The following is a 17,050-nucleotide window of genomic DNA, read 5'->3' as shown; positions in this document are numbered from 1 at the left end:
CTCTGCTCTCTGCATTTTTGATTACTCCACCTCCTCCGGATCTGCCATGATTACCTTTGCTTGCCCCGTCAAAAAAGAGAGTGTATCTTGCCTTCTTGCTGCAAAACTCAAAAAATTCTACAGCCTCAAGTCGGATATGCCAATTTTTTTGGAGAGGAGGGAGTTTGATAATATCAGTGAAATTGAGATTAAGGTAAGCGCCCCATACAGCTTCTTGGCCACTTAAATCTGCTCTGTCAAGCTGATCACCCAAACAGTCTCTTAGATGGCATTTGATTTTTTCCCATATGATCTTGAGGTCACTTTTTTTGTCTCTGAAAATTCGCTGGTTTCTTACCAGCCATATATGCCAGCAGATGAGTTTAGGGAGGACGAGCCAGGCATCTTTAATGTGGACGTTTTGGGGGGAGCTGCCTGGATACCTTGACTTCCAATTTGCAAACAGGTCTGCACAGCGATTTGGCAATGCAAAGTCGACATTCCATGTTTTTAAGGCCTCGGTCCAAAGATCAGAGGAGAATTTGCAGTGGAGCATAAGGTGGGGGGCATTTTCCTCATCAATCTCACATAACGAGCAGCGGGATGGCCCGCTGTATCCTCTTCTACGCAGCCTGTCGTCTGTCAAAATCTTTTGATGGCATAAGAGCCAACTGAATCCGTCAATTTTTGGAATTGAGGTCTGCGACCATATCCCTTGCCAAGGCTTCGGATCAGGGGGGACGTGAGGTCAAAGGAGAGGAGTTTATAACCTTGCACCACTGTGTAGCGACCAGATGATGGACCCCAACCCCTGATGTCGGGCTTCCTGGAATTTAAAGGCGCTTTGCCTGCTAAGAGGGATCGGAGGGAGACAAGATCTCTAGAGAGGTTATGAGGTACCTCGATATCAATCCAGTTATGCCATTTGCCGTTTTCCCATTGAGAGATATCCCATAACGTTTTAAGGCCCGCTCTGTCCATCCATTCTCTCAACATAAGCAGAGAGCGATCTTCAGAGAGGGGCTCATTGTCCATGATTCGGTCATCCCAAATGTGATGCGCTTACCATTTCCAGGAATCCAGTGCGCATGAAGATTGATCAAGGGGGCCGCCTTGATGCACAATTTATGAACCAACATTCCAATTTTTGGTTTGGGTTTGTCAAGGCAGCGGGTTCTCTGTCCACCGAAATATTTTCTCCACATCGCAACCTGAGCCCAACCCGGCTTTGGAGCTATTATCCTCCATAGAAGCTTTGCGCCCAAGGAAATATTTTGCTTGCTGAAATTCTTGAAATTGAGACTTCCTTCCATTCTGGGCAGGGAGACTGTGTCCCAGTTAATAAGGGGAATTTTTTTCTCATTATCTTTTCCGCCTTTCCAGAAGAAATTCCTGATATAATCCTCCATTTTTCTCGTAATACCTATAGGTGCCATCATGACTGCAGCTTGGTAAGTAGGAAGGCTGTTCAAGACAGCTTTGACCAGCACTGTCTTTCCAGCCAGATTGAGCCAATTGAAGCCCCAGGTGTGAATTTTAAGCTTAAATTTTTCCAATAACGACATCCAATCTTTGCTGAGGGCCCTTTTTTGGAAAACAGGGAGCCCCAAATATTTGAAAGAGGTCCAGGAAGAGGAGGCTGCGAAACCAAAGCAGTTGGAGATAGCTTGGAGGAATCTGGGAGAAGAGTTCCAACAGTAAATGTGACATTTGCCTTTGTTAATTCTGCTTCCTGAGCCTTCACAGTAAGCATCCAGCACTTCTTTGAAATGATTAGCCGTGGACAAGGAGGCAGCACCCAGCAGAAGAGAGTCATCCGCAAATAGGGCATGGTTTATGTTTTTTACACCTCTTGCAATGCTCAGTCCCATTATTTCTTGGTCATTCTGCTTTTTGATTAGAAGGAAACTTAGGACAGAAGCTTGGAGGACAAAGAGCAAGGGGGAAAGGGGGCACCCTTGTCTCAACCCTCTAGTGGCTTTAAAAAAGTCAGTTGCCCTCCCATTTACCAAAGGGGCAATCCAGGGCTCACTGATACAAGCTTTGATTCAATTGATGAATTTGAGTCCAAAGCCAAATTTGTGGAGGACCTCGAACAAGAAACTGTGTCTTACCCTGTCAAAGGCAATTTCAAGGTCTAGTTTAATAACCATTCCTTTCTCTTTCCGATTCAGACTTGAATGAATCGCCTCTTGGACCAGAATAAAATTGTCAACAATCTGCCTTCCCTGGATGAAGCCTCCCTAATTCTCGGGGATGATGTCAGGAAGAATGGTTTTTAATCTGTTTGCAATTACTTTTGTTATCAACTTATAGCCTATATTGCAGAGGGAAATAGGGCGAAATCTGGAGAAGGAGTTGGCACCTTTTTCCTTAGGAATAAGGGCCAGGAAAGCTGAGTTGGTGCTTCCCCCAATTTTCTGACATGCTTGAGATTTCCTCACCATTCTGCATAAGTCTTTTTCCACTATCTGCCAACAGCTCTGCAAGAATCTAGCTGTGAAGCCATCCGGCCCTGGAGCCTTATCTGGCTCCATTGCAAAGAGAGCGATTTTTATTTCATTGCTGGTGACTTTTGCTTCCAAATACTGCTTCTTTCTGGTAGTGATCAGAGAAGGTACCTCATCCACAGAATTTAATGCAAACCCATGGCCCTCTTCTTCATTATACAACGTTTTGAAATGGAGCTATGCAACCTTTTTTATACTTTGCATGTCTTTGTGGCTTATATTCTCTTCCTTGATTTCTGAGATGGAGTTGAAACTTTTTTGGGCTTGGGCTTGCTTGTGGAAGAAGGAGGAGTTTCTGTCTCCAGCCTTGAGCCAAAGCCTACGGGATTTGATCCTCCAGTACTCTTCCTCGGCCAAACTTGCCTTGAGAATTTTTCCTTGTAGCTCGACTTCCTTATCTAGAGTTTCTTTTGTGATTTCTTCATTTTCCGACTTCGTATGGTGAATCTCAAGGCATTCTTGGATCTTTTTCCTTTCCACTGCTGGTTTAGGAAGCGATTTGGCCCAAGATTTCAAAGCAACTTTCACTCTCCTGAGCTTTTACTCCCATACAAAGAAGGCAGAACCGTTGACTGGTTACTTCCAAGTATCTTTTACTAGTTGCACGAAGGTCTGTTCTTTAACCCAGAGGGGACTGAATTTAAATGGAATGGGGCCTTGATTCATGTGTGCCAGTAGATCGAGCTTGATGGGTCTGTGGTCAGATACACTACATGGAAGAATATGCATTCTAGAATCTAATCCAAGGAGAAGAAAAGAACTTTGAACAAAAAAACGATCTAACCTTGCAGCGATGTGCCCCGGACCGAGTCTTTTGTTGGACCAGGTGTATTTGCCCGACGAGGGTTTTATGTCAATCAGGTCCCAGTCCTGAAGCAGATCCTCAACCCATTCTCGCGCCGGATCCCTTACAATGCTTCCTCCACGCTTTTCAGCCAGAGAGAGGGTTAGATTAAGGTCCCCTGCGATGATGACATTCTTTAAATCTTCCGAATCTGCCATATTTCTGATGGAATCCCAACAGCTCTTTTTCTCACCTGCGCTGGTTGGAACATACACATTGAAGAGGAAGAAGGTCTCATTTGAATCCACGTGTTGCAGCTTGGTGAGTAGCCAATGGGTGTTGGCGACATCTTTGATCTTTGAAACTTTATTTGCATTCCAGAGGGTGCCCAGTCCTCCTGACGCACCGCGGGCTGAAACAGCTTGCCCTTCACTTCTTTTCCACAGATTTCTGACTGTATGGAGGAAGGACTTATCCTCCATTTTTGTCTCCTGGATGAGGAGTATATCAAGAGATTCAGTTCTTATCAGGCTTTTGACACTTCTTCTTTTGTTCTGCTCCCCATACCCCTACAGTTCCAGGAGACGATCTTCATCACTTGCTTTTTGAGTGGGGAGCTCCTTTAGAGCTCTGGTACTGGTTTCTAGTCATCTTCGGAGTTTTTGCCAAGAGTTTCTCAAGGGTTGGTTGGCTTCCTTGTAGTTTGTCTTTATAAGTCTCCTGTTCTCTTTTCTCGCGAGCTGATTTGCGGCCTCTCAATGATCTTCTAGCCGAGGTGTGTGAATCCCCTATTTCACCTTCCTCTTCTGAATCCTCCGATCCTTGCTCTTCCTCGGCCTCTTCTGTGGGTATGTCTTTCTGCTTGTCTGAGTTAGGTTCAGCTTGCTTTGATCCCGAGGGGACCTCCTTGTGGGGCGATGCTTCCTTCTGAATCTCTATTTCTTGAGGGTCTTCTGATGCTGAGCTTAACAACGTGAATTTGTTACCTTGATCTTCCATGGGGGAAGCTTGAGTCGCAGGGCCTGGCTGGGGGGCCTTATCGTTTTTATTTCCGGATCTAGGGTTTTTATGAGCGTTTTTGGTCCTTTTGACCTGTGTCCATCCTTCCTCCTTGTTTTTCTCCCCTTCACTATTCTTTGGGCGGCCACGGGCAAAGTGACCATAGACATGGCACTTTCTGCACTTAAACGGAAGCTGCTCGTAATCCAACTTTTGGAGATGCACCCAATTTCCAACCTTTATCTTTATTGCTTCAGGCAAGCCCACCTCAAGATCCACTTCGACGCAGATTCGAGCGCAATCAAATTGATCTTCGCTGTTGGCTCGATCTATAAACTTGCCCAATGTATTCCCAATGTGTTTGAGGGACTCCTAGTTCCAGCAGTGCATTGGCAGGTTGGGCAGTCTAACCCACACTGGGACGGCTGTGGGAACATCGACTGCTGGATCGAAGTCAGGCATCCACTTGTTGAGATACAACCCTTGAGGACCCATGAAATAGGGTCCATTACGGAATATCAGTTCCTTATCCTCCTTTTCAGCGAATTCAAAGAGGAAGAAACCCTTCCCTAGAAAGTATGAAGTGACTCTGTTGTTGATCAGCGGTGCCCAATTCCTTGCTACCCAGCTCTCCGTGGTTTTGGGGGAGGGCCAGAGTCCAGTGAACTGCCCGACCAAAGCTCTCTCTGCCAGTGAGAGGGCAACCTGAATCGGCCCCTCAAGAGGGAGCTCAATCTCAGGAATATCATCTAGACGCTTGACAAACTTCGCGGCTTTAGTTGCTTTCTTCTTTGGGAGAGATTCCACCAGTTTAATGAACGCCTCTGCAGCAGAACGGTGAGGCGATGACGGTTCCATATCACCGCCGGCTTAGCTCGGGCGGGGCGAGCTTGCTCAGGCTTCAGCTCTCATAGTCCTCGGTCCAACCCAGAGAAAGGAGGGACACCGCGCAGGTTGGGGGATAAATTGGGGAGGGATCGTCAGAATGGAACACCGAGTAAGAAGGATCCGCGCAGGGAGCCACTGAGGCGGCCGCAGGGCCGAGGCTGGACTCGAGCGCAGCGGATGCAGAGTAGGTCTCCTCGCGAGCCAAAAACCCCAATCGTGGGATTCTTTCGCGTGAGATGCTATCGACTCTCCAAGAGATATTGACCTCTATGTATGCTTTTGGTTGATGATAATGAGAGGGATTAAACAATTCAATATATTTTATTTTTATTTCTTCCTAGCTCCTTATCCCAAGCATGCTTGTGTAACTTATCTATAACAAAAGCTTTTATTTCTTTGTTGTTTATGGGACACATGTTCAAGCAAATACCCCATTTACTAGACCATTTGTTATTTTGCTGCATCCAAGTCTTTTTACCGTTGCACAATATGTCATTAAAGACAACCTTAGGCCATCTACCCTCTTCCATTTGCTCAATTTTTTAAAAATACCTTATGAATCGCACCATAGAAATTGCTTCAATAGGAGCAATCCTTGTTTCACTTAACAAGACAACATAAGGAATTGCACTTTTAATCCTGAATTTGTTTGTATTCAAACGCTTCTAAATTTTCTCAATTTGTTTCCAGTGCATGTCGGATGTACTTCGGGCCCATAGTTCACAACCATAGAGAATCACTGGCATCAGTAGAAACCCAAAAAGAGTTTGAGTGGTTTTCTAGTCCCATAACTCTGCCTCTCTACACCTATTTTAAAAAGCATAAAATGCTTTCCAAGCCCCCGAAGTTATTTTCTTTCTACAACCATCCCAAATTAGATTTTTGTTGAACTCAATTATGAGGTATTTGTAATCCACAACTTCTTCCAGAATGTTGCCTTCAAAGTAGAACTTATGCTAGTTATGTTTTATTTTTTTAGAGAAAACCACTACTTTTGTTTTTCTGATATTGACTTGCATCCCCACACTTCTACAAAAACGCTTAAGGAATAGTAAGTGCTCTTGCAAACCAAGAGCCGATTTAGCAATCAAAATAAGGTCATCTACATACAAAAGAAGCCTTATAACAAACTTGACCAAATAGATACCATCACCCCTTTGCGAATTTAACCACTCCTCAAGCTTGTCTATATATAAACCAAAAAGGGTGGGAGACAATGGGCAACCTAGCTTGACCCCGATATTGCCTCTAAAACTTTCAGAAATGCTTGCTGAAGTTTTAATTTTGGCTTTCACCTCTTCATACAGCCTATGCACAACTGCTCTCAAATGTTTAGGAACCCTAAGTTTCTCCATTATGTGCCAAAGCTTATCCCTAGGAACCGTGTCAAACGCTTTTTGAAATCAACAAAGCAACAAAAGACTTCTTCCTTTTTCTCCCAAACTTTTTCAATGATGTGCCTTAAAGTCATACAATGATCAACTATGGAATGTTTAGGTCTAAAACCTACTTGCCCTTTAGCACACTTATCTCTTTCTTATGGCCACTTGCTATTTTTTTTTTCTAACATGCTTCCAAATACCTTTGCAAACAAAGGGTTTATCATTATAGTCTTATAATTGGAGGGATTATAGACATCGCTGCTCTTGAAAAGAGGTATTGCCAGACTAGTTGTCCAATCTATGGGGAGCCCCTGTTGTATGATGTTGTTGAAAATTTTTGTAATGTGAGGTGCAAGAATATTTGAACCCCACTTTAGATATTTTGTTTGGAGTTCAGCTAGGTCTTTTGCTTTTCCAACACCCAACTTCTTGATACCCATCTCTACCTCTTGCATCGTGAAGAGTTTAGTATCAGTGTCGACCAAGAGGAAGGGTCAACCTTGAGATCATGCTCATAGAGTTGCCTTGCATAGTGAAACCATTTAGAAGCTGTAATACTATTTCCAGTTAAACCAAACATTAACGAAAAAACAATTTATTTCAGACTTCTTAAAATATATTAAAGCTTTGAAAAGTCAAACACCTTCCCCACACATATATACAAAAATTATACACATGTCAAAATTTGATTTTTTTTTTTTTTTTTTCTTAAAAATATACCATACGAACTACTAAACTATAATATACATTATAAATGTGATTTGATTTATATTTATTTAATAATAAATATTACTTTATTAATAAATAAACTAAAGCTTCAAAAAATTCAACACCTTCCTTTATATACAAAACCCATACACATATCAAAATTTAAACTTAAAGTTTTTTACATACTAATATCATATTTCAATCATGAAACTATTTTAAAATAACAAATATAACTTTATTAATACAAAAATTAATATATATCTATACATTTTGGAATAAAATCTTTCACCTATTCCCATTAACCACATACTTAATTCAACACCTTCCTTTATATACAAAACCCATACACATATCAAAATTTAAACTTAAAGTTTTTTACATACTAATACCATATTTCAATCATGAAACTATTTTAAAATAACAAATATAACTTTATTAATACAAAAATTAATATATATCTATACATTTTGGAATAAAATCTTTCACCTATTCCCATTAACCACATACTTAATCTATTTACTTGCCGTGGGTACTTTGTCTCTTTTAAATTCCAATAATACGATCTACAACTATTTTAGAAAAAAAAAAATCTAATTATTTAGATATAATTAATTATGTAGATTTTTCTTCTTTTAAAATAATACAAGATGAAGAAAAACTATACACAACCCACATTTTTAAATATAAACTTAAATTTCTCGATAAGAAAAACTTTACACAACCCACATATTTAAATATAAACTTAAATTTCTCCATAAAGAGTAGCCCGTCCCTAACCACTAATATATACATTTCAAACACATCTTAACACAAAATTGATTTGTATCTACACACAGTCCATTCTCATTAATCACATACCTAACCTATCTACTTCCCACCTGCCACTTCGTGGCCAGCGGAGGTTTACATTTTATATTTCAAATTTCTATTTCTCGTCATATCTGGTCTTTTTACAGTTCAGAAGGCATAGCAGAGGATCGAGGTATTGCAGTACAAATCTCTAAAGCCAAAATATCAATGGCGACAGCCGCTCCTGCATTGATCAATGGTATGCGAGTTCTTGATAAACATTCATACTCCATTCTTCTCTTTTTTCCAATTTTGTTTTCCTGGATTTACTGGGCACTGCATTGCTGTGTGTCTCAGAGTGAATTCATACAGCTGTTTGTTTTAAATAGATTCAGTGGTGAATCCCCACGTTAAATTAAATTCAACGCCTTATTGTGGCAGCTGGTCTAATGTTCTAAATCTCGTTTTTATTTCCTCAGCTGGTTACCAAACATTGGCATACAAGGTTAATATATTCTCAGCTTTAGGGTTTTATCTCGTCAGCTTTTCCTGTTAAGCACGATATCGGCCCGAAATAAACAAAGTCTTTTTGAATTCGAGTTCATGATTACCAGTCTTTCAAGCCATCACTGCTCTCTTTCTTCGAGGATGTCAGTAATCGAATGACTAAAACCCTCACAATATTCTATCCAATCGCAGATACTCAAATGACTAGACTTGATTTGACAAGGGACATGGAAATAGTTTAATCTGTGCACGCATATATTTATAGGTATCCAGGAAATGATTTGCTATAAATATTTAAGCTGCATCGCTTACTCCAGCCTGTTTGGTTCCGAGGCCTACAGATGCGAGGCGCTTGTCTCCGCTAGGTTTTTGTAATAGCCTGGCAATGCATGTTCTGGTCACATGGAGGAATTTTGAATTTCGTGGGCCATGCCAGTAGTCTCTGCTGCTGCATTGTCCAAAGAGGCAATTCCTTACCGTTTTCATATCAACATATCTTTTACTGCAAGTGCTGTGGACAAGTCATGTAGGTGAATCAGACATAACATGCAAGAAGAACCCAAACTGGAGCTACTAAGTTGTCGTGGATGAGAGATTTTGATTACCGAAGTTTGCTTTGGACTATACAGATTTGGCAATTCAAGTTCTGAAAAATTTGAACCGACAGAATTGAGGTGCATTCTATAGGTTTGTGTGTAACTCTGCGTTGAATCTAGACATTGCATTGGGTGTAGTGAACATGGATGCGAGCTTCTCAATCTCAAGGTGCATAATGTTATACTAGTGTATCCCGGATAGTCTTCTACACGGATGGGCACACGTGTTGCAGATCTACGCACTTTAGTTACAGCAGCATGATACACTCAGCAGATCCGTACAACATTGATTTCTATGTAGCAAGATGATTCGAAGATTAGGGTGCACCACTACTTTTGTAGGATTCCGGCGTTGAGGGTGCATGCATGCACCAGCTATAGACAGGAAGGAAATGATGGTCTGAAGATGAGGGCGCAGCAGTAGAGTAGAGTAGAGGGTGCACCCCTACTTTTGTAGGATTCCACCATTGAGTGCACATGCATGAATGCCTGTACGAGCCATAGATAGGAAGGGATAATGATATCCTCTATGGTTTGCATATGTTGTTTATGAGTAAAAGAGGGTGCCTGTAGTTGTATGTTGTAGCTTCAGTTTTATTAAACAGTTGTCTAATTTTTGCTTATTTAGTAAGGTGCGTGGATGCAGTTGAGGGCGTAGATCTCTAGGAGGATGCATGTTTTCATGCCTCACAGAATCTCCAGTTGAGGTGCTGTTCTACGTGTCCAGATTTATAGTACCTACTCTTGTTCCCAATCTATAAAGGAGAAGGCAGGGCTATAGGTTAATTGATTCAGTTTAGCAGTGAGCAGTAAAGGTTTTGACAGTCCATCTAATGAGTTTTTGTTATATACTGCTGCAATCTGTATAGATTCTAGTGTTTTTAGGAATTGCTTTAGTGCAAAGTTTTTGAAATCTTCCAGATTCTATGTATGGAGAGGCAAGTTGTTTGGAGTATAGAGTTGTAAGAGGGTTTTAGTGGGCAGTCTGTCCAAGTTTAGTGATCAAAGCATAATTGTGCTAGTGATTGACATCTGGACTCGAGAAGGGTTATGGGTTAATGATTATAGACTATAGCTTGTTCGAAGCATTTGTAGCAATGACACCTCCTAGCATGCAAGAGAGTCACTTATTGGAGGGAGCTTCCAACTTTGTGCTATGAAGTGGCGATTGCAGAACCTCCTAGAAATGGTAAACTTACGGTACTTTGTGGAGAAGGGGGTTGCATTGCCTACAAATCCTAAGGATTTGGCAAAACACAATATGAAGGCAATAAATGCAAAGGCTAAAGCGAATATTGGTGGGTTTGGTGAAGGATCGCCTAATCTCCTTATCATCAAGAAAAAGACTTCCTAAGATATATATGATGCCTTGGTAACCTTGTAGTAGATAATATAAGATAATTATATTAATGCTCAACAAATGACCACAAAATTAGGTCAATTGGATTGAAGACTACAACCAATATGAATACAATGTGGGAATGCAAGCACAACTCCTAGAAATGTAAAAAATTCTATAAGAAAGAAACCTACATAAGTATAACATCATACCAAATATATAAAATTGTGACAAAGGTATGGTCATACAGAACACTGAGTGAGTTTGGACAACTCAAGAACTTGTCAATAGAGAGAGAGAGTGAAAGAGAGAGAGCAAGAGAGAGAGAGAGAGAGATCGAACGATGAGGCCGATGATGTTAAGGTCTTCTGAGTTTGATGGCTAAATGTGAAGGACGCAAATAGAACACTGGCTCATTATTTGAGCCCTTTGGAACCATCGAGGACTTTGTCTATATGATCTTGGGGGATGCATGAGCGAGGGATACTTCTAACATTTGAGGTCAAAAGAAAGAAACTTTCAATGGACCTCTATCTGCTCCTCTAGGTTTGGGAAGTAGTTTGATGGGTGAGAAGTACTCTACTTCGAATTTGTTTGTAGCTAATCTCTCCAACACTCTAAGAACGTGTAGCTTGATGTACGAACCGATATTGTCGAGTCAGTCTCGATAATATTGGTTGGCCTCCCAAGGAGGGAGGCTGAGGAGAAACTCAAAGTCTCACCATTTGCCCATTTGGTGCACTTTAGAACTCTACCTTTGTCGTAGAGTGTGAATGTATCCAAGAAGATGCTCTTGAAGAACAAGCTCACCTCTACTTGTATGAGCAAAACGAATACGATAGCATTCTATCTCATTAAGATATCGAAATTGAAAGCTGATATTATTGCAGCGGGGACCCAATCGAGAATGTGCTAGTCTAGAAATCTTTAGAATGTGAGAGATTATATTGTTGCAACGGGGGACTTAGTGGATGAGTTTATTGCTCGGCTTGTCATACCTTCCCATCAACACAATTTTGGGTGTTGGGTTGTATGTTGATAGCTAAGTCACATGGTATCGATTTGGCAATGATTAGGTCCAATTTGAGTTCAAATTTTTTTGAGGTTCGCCATTAGTTTTGCCTATATGCATTTTCTATATATATACATATATTAACTTTAAAATGAAATGGAGCATAAAATAGTAAGAAATCAATATCAATAAACATAAAAAATGCTATCATGGACATGGAATCTGCAAGGATTGATTACAAACTTGAGTTGTGACATGAAGTTATGAGTTTTGAGCTATAGACTTGGTTAACGGCAACGAGGTTCATTGAACCTCAAAGTTTATTTTTAGGTTTGCCAAATTTTGAACATCAAGTTTGAAGTTTGATGAACCTTGTGACCTAGGTTGACAATGGAGCCTTGAGACATGTGATTTCAAACAGATCAAACTTCTTCAAGTGAGAGGAACAAACTATTGGCATGTAGGTGGAGTTTGATGATAGCAAGTACCTAATGACTGAGTTAGGGTCTATCTCATTTCACATGTGAATTGGAGAAGTTATGGATATACACAAAATATTAAATGTTCTTGGTATTACTAAAAATATCCTTTTGGTTTCTTGCCTAGTAGATCTGAAGTGTGGGGTTGAGTTTGATGATCAAGAAGTTATCATTAGAAGTCGACACCTTGATCTTGGTCAAGTTTTGGTTAGAGCTGTTAGGGAGGTGGATTTTAAAGATTGCTAGTAAATCCAGTGAAGTAGAGAGCCTTGTTGACTAGCAACAACAATCTTTGCGAGCTTTGGGACAAAAGATTTGTTCACTTGACTATAGTTCCGTACTTCTTTTGAAGGATATGGCGGTTTGATATTTTGACTTCAAGGTGGAGAAGAAAGGAGTGTGTAAGGGATGTGCACTTGACAAGCATGACAAGGCTACTTTCCCAAGTAGTGAGCATAAAACAAAAAGGACTCTTGATCCATTTAGATGTTTATGGATCCATGTCATTAGCTTCATTGATATATAATATACTGTGTTACTTCCATTGATGATTTAGTAGGGTCCAACACTTTAAAGCTCTTGTTGAGAACTGGGTAGGTTGGACGCTCAATGTATTGAGATCGAACAATGGATGGGAGTATACCTCTAATGATCTTGATTCCTTTCGCAAAAAAGAAGGGATCAATAGGGAGTTCATGTCACCTTTACAACCTATAACAACGTGTGGTTGTTGAGAGAAAGAACATGTGGATAGTAGAGAATGCTAACTCTATGGTTCATATCGTAGATCTATCCTTGTTCCTTTAGGCATAAGCAAGTTGTATTGCAATCTACATATTTAATAGATGTCCTCACAGGATGTTGAAGGACAAGACTCCAATGGAGGCCTTCACGGGGGAGAAACTACATGTTTTTCATTTCAAAGTGTTTATGAATCTAATTTACACTTACGTACGAAAAGAGAAGAGGACAAAGCTTAAGCCCTGTATCTGGAATGGTATTATAGTTGACTACAATGGGTCCTCTATGGCTTACAGGATCTATGTTCCATTTCAGAGAAAGATAACAGTAGGTTGAGATGTCAAGGTTAATGGGATGCATGGTCTTCCAAGTCTTGTTGGGAATGTGTTATATTCTTTGCATGGTTATCTCTACACGTATGTATGCGTCGGGCTACCCCCAATGTTTTGTTTTTTGGTGAGGGGTGGTGTTGCTTTTGGGCTATTTCGATCAATGGTTTTTTGGCCCACTGTAATCTAATCTAGGTTAATGGATTAGGACTGTAGTCTAATTTGGGTTAATGGATTAGGATTTTAGATGTTGCGAAATACCTAAATATTGTATTATGTATAGTAAAGTAAATGCAATGAAGAAGATAGGGGTGCGATTCTAAGGTTCGATGGTTTTTTTGGTTAAGTGTTTCTAGGGTAAATTCTATGTATTGCATGTATATCATTGTTGCTTTGTCTATATTGCTGAAGAATTTGTATGCATTGTCTCACTTTAAAAGTTTAAAACTTGTAAGTCTTAGGGCTCCCAACAGTGATGGAGGAGGAGACAACACTTGCTACTCCAAATGTTGATCCACATATTTCAAGGACTCTTGGTTTAGGTCAAATAGGTTTTGTTATAGGTATAGAGATAACTTTACCACCCATGATAGCTAGGATATTGAGGTGTCTTACATAGGCATTGCAAGAGGTAGAGGAGTAAGTTGTTGCATAATGACTTCTTTTTGGGCAAGCCACCCTCCTAATAAATTTCCAGTTGTGTTGCATAGATGTCTTCCATCATTGATGCAAAGCCTTCTAATTATGAGGAGGAGATAAATGTGCAGGTATGGTGGGATGCCATGGTGGAGCATAACTCCATCATGAAGAATGATGTGTGGCAGATTATGTTGAGACCAGAGGGGAAATTAATGGTTGATTCCATGTGATCATACAAGGTGAAGCATGCAGTTGATGATAACATAGAGAAGTGCAAGGATCAATTTGTAGCTAAAGGATTTTCCTAGAGAGGGGAAGTCCATTATGACGATGCCTTTGCACATTGTGCCGAGTATACTCCTATGAGGACCATTGTGTCTTTAACATCTATTTTTGGTTGTAGCTATATTAGATGGATGTTAAGAGAGCCATTTGGAATGGCTTGATTGAGGGAGAAGTATACATTAATCAACCAAGAGGGTTTGAAGTGCTTGTGCAATTTACTTGTGTGTAGATTGAAGAAAGCCCTTTGTGCGTTGAAGTAGGCACCCTATGCTTGGTACCTAAGGATTGATGTGTATTGAGCTTCAACAAAACAATGACAAATCCTAATTTTTTGCGCCAAGAGGCACTCTCCAGTGCAATATGGTAGCGACGTTGTAATGTAATGTTTAGCATTTTGACTAAGTAAAATTACATAAAAATAAAAATAAAATAAAATAAAATAAAAAGATTAACGTAATGTAGTGTAAACTTTTTAACTTGGTCAAAATAAAACAGAAATAAGTAAAAATAACGAGATAAAAATAACACTTAAAAAATAAAATAAGAATAAAAATAAAAATGGCCCATGGTATCCATGTGGAATGTAGCCTATCTAAATGGAGAAATTAAACTAGCCTAGATCCATATAAACTATGGATCTACCCAGTGCCTAGAGGGATCAAATCTCTTTTCACTTCAGCAAAACAATAATAAATCCTAATTTTTAGTATTTATTTGATGGATTCGGTCAATTTGTTTTGGGCCAATATGTGGATGACTTGATACATGCAAGGAGTTTAAAGAAGCTTATTATAGGGTGCAAGATTGAGTTGGCATAAGAATTTGACATGAAGGACATTGAATCAATGCATTATTTCTTGAGTCCAAAGGTGTGTTAGATATGATAATAAGATAAGATAGTTTTTTATCATCCAACAAATGATCACTAAAGTAGGACAATAAGATTGCTAAATTCAATGATGTCAATACAAAGTGGAGCACAAAGATGACTTCTATAAAAATCAAGTCGGAGAAAGTAACTTTGCTGATTTAAGCTAATGCTTGAAAACCAAACTTTGAAAGTAGAAAGTAAGATCTGGGAGTGGCATGTACAATGGGAATGGATTCAAAATATGGAGTACAAATAATGTAGGTGTATTAGGGTTTGCTAGAGCTAGTTCCCCTAACGTCCACGATCGAGCAGAGAAAACTCAAGATAGAAGAGAGTTTTAGGAGTTAGAAGATGATCTAGACTATAGATTGGATTATTGCATGGAAGGGGTCACTTGCTACTGGGGTTTGGGTGAATGCATCTAATTGTTGATATGGGATTTGGATTGACATTGCCATTGAGGTCTTTGAGAAGGAAGGTTAGTCCCCTAAGTTCACATTGATGTGGAATCAAAAGTAAGGTTGTTATTAGTTTGTCTCTCAGTGCGTGTTGTCGGAAAATCTAGCAAGCCTTGTGATGGCGTTCACAAGGCAAGGGCTAGACCTTGTAGCAACAATCAAGAGATATTGTCACCTCAATAATTCTCCTCCTACTCTTTAGTGGAATTTTACCTTGAGGGAGGCTTCCCCATATTCACCTATAAGGATAATCTATGTGCAAGGCTCAAGCCGTTTTAAATAGGCTAGGTATAGATACCCTATGTTGGACAAGACCTAGTTCTTCTTGATAAGGGAGCAATGTATCATGTACCTAGACAAGATAAAGGCTTCTATAAGTTAGGGCTTCTTGATATGCATTGATAAATAAATTCTTAGACCTATAGAAGTTCAAGAAAGGGTTCACTTGAATATTGGATCAACAAAGCAAAAGAGCAAATCGTAAATAGGCTTCAAGTTGAAGCAACTAGGGTTAGGGTTTCCAAGGCACAAATTCCACTAAGAAGCATGACGTTAACCCTCTTATGAGAAAATTTACCACCATAAAAATTAGATTTCGCCTTAAGAAGGTAGAGGGAGATAAAACTTAGGTCAACATTGTCTAACATGCATCCACAAAGGATTAGAAACAATTCGGCCCTAGGAAAAAGCCCTAGCAGCTTGCCTTAGAAGCCCTAGGAAGTATAAAAGGAAGAAAAAAATTTCATTTTGAAGAATTTTGATCAACAATTTTTTTACTAGTGCTTAGTCTTAAGGCAAATTTTAAAGAAAAAAGGCAATTGATTGTTGTAAGGGGTGAAAAATGTATTTTCGACTTTATAAAACCCTAAGTTCTAACTATCTTTTTCGTGAGGGCAAAAATGAAATAGAAGAGGCATGCTGGGAGTTCTTCTATGGATATCAATGGAGAAAATATTTAACATGCAAAATTCAACCAAGATTTTCTCCAAATAATATGCTTTTAGTTGTGGATCAATAAGAAACCCTAGTATTAATTTATTTACATGCAAAATAATGAAAAACAACACATACAATTTCTTCTAGGAAAATAACTTCTTTCTATCCCAAAAAGGCATCTCTAGTACACCAATCTCCAATCTCCAATAGCAAATGCTCCATAAAAATCACATCTCCACAGTAGCAAAAAAGACTAGGCTAAATAATGCCATAGAAGAGAGGGCCAAAATTTCAAGTGTGATCATGAATGAAAAGAGTGTAGGGATCCTCTATCTCTACGGGGTTTATCCCTTCACTTTACACAATAATATTATCCTACAAACCCCTACACAAGTTTGATATGGAAGAAAAGGGGTTACAAGCCAACCCCATAGCTCCAAACAAGCTCAATAGTATTTTTGTGCGTGAATTCAGATTTGAGTTTTTTGCGAAATTAAAATCTCGGTATAAAATTTATTGGCACATTAAATCATTTGTTGGATTTTGAAAAAGTAACATGGTATCAAGGCCAAGCCTCTGAAAGAAATTCAAGCGTTGCACAAGTTCAAGCTCAAAGGGGTTCGTGGTCTTTAGCAACAACTAATCAAGGCTTTGATTTACCATGGCAACTAGTGTTAGGTACAATGATAGATTAGAAGGAACCTCAAATTATCTCCAGTGGAAAGTTCAAATTACAATTCTCTGGGAGAACAAGTCATGGAGCTTTGTCAGCTCCACAGTGGTTGTGCCTACCTCAGGTTCTATTGCCTTAGACCTCCA

At 39.6% G+C, this 17,050-nt stretch overlaps 1 protein-coding gene across 2 annotated transcripts in view; it reads left to right on the top strand.

The window, feature by feature from the left end:
• The first annotated feature begins 8,075 nt into the window (after positions 1-8,075).
• The window catches only part of LOC149154718 (uncharacterized), a 161,237-nt gene continuing 152,262 nt past the window's right edge, over positions 8,076-17,050 (top strand). For both annotated transcript variants that reach the window (XM_089439200.1, XM_089439199.1), the window contains exon 1: positions 8,076-8,298. In XM_089439200.1, coding sequence (XP_089295326.1) covers positions 8,268-8,298 — 31 coding nt within the window. In that variant the 5' untranslated portion in view covers positions 8,076-8,267. The remainder of the gene's footprint in view (positions 8,299-17,050) is intronic.

This window comes from Pinus tabuliformis, chromosome 9, assembly GCF_031772625.1.
Source record: "Pinus tabuliformis cultivar Carrire ecotype Pingquan chromosome 9, CPIR1, whole genome shotgun sequence".
Classification (NCBI taxonomy): Eukaryota; Viridiplantae; Streptophyta; class Pinopsida; order Pinales; family Pinaceae; genus Pinus; species Pinus tabuliformis.
This window is presented reverse-complemented; position numbering and strand designations above follow the sequence as displayed.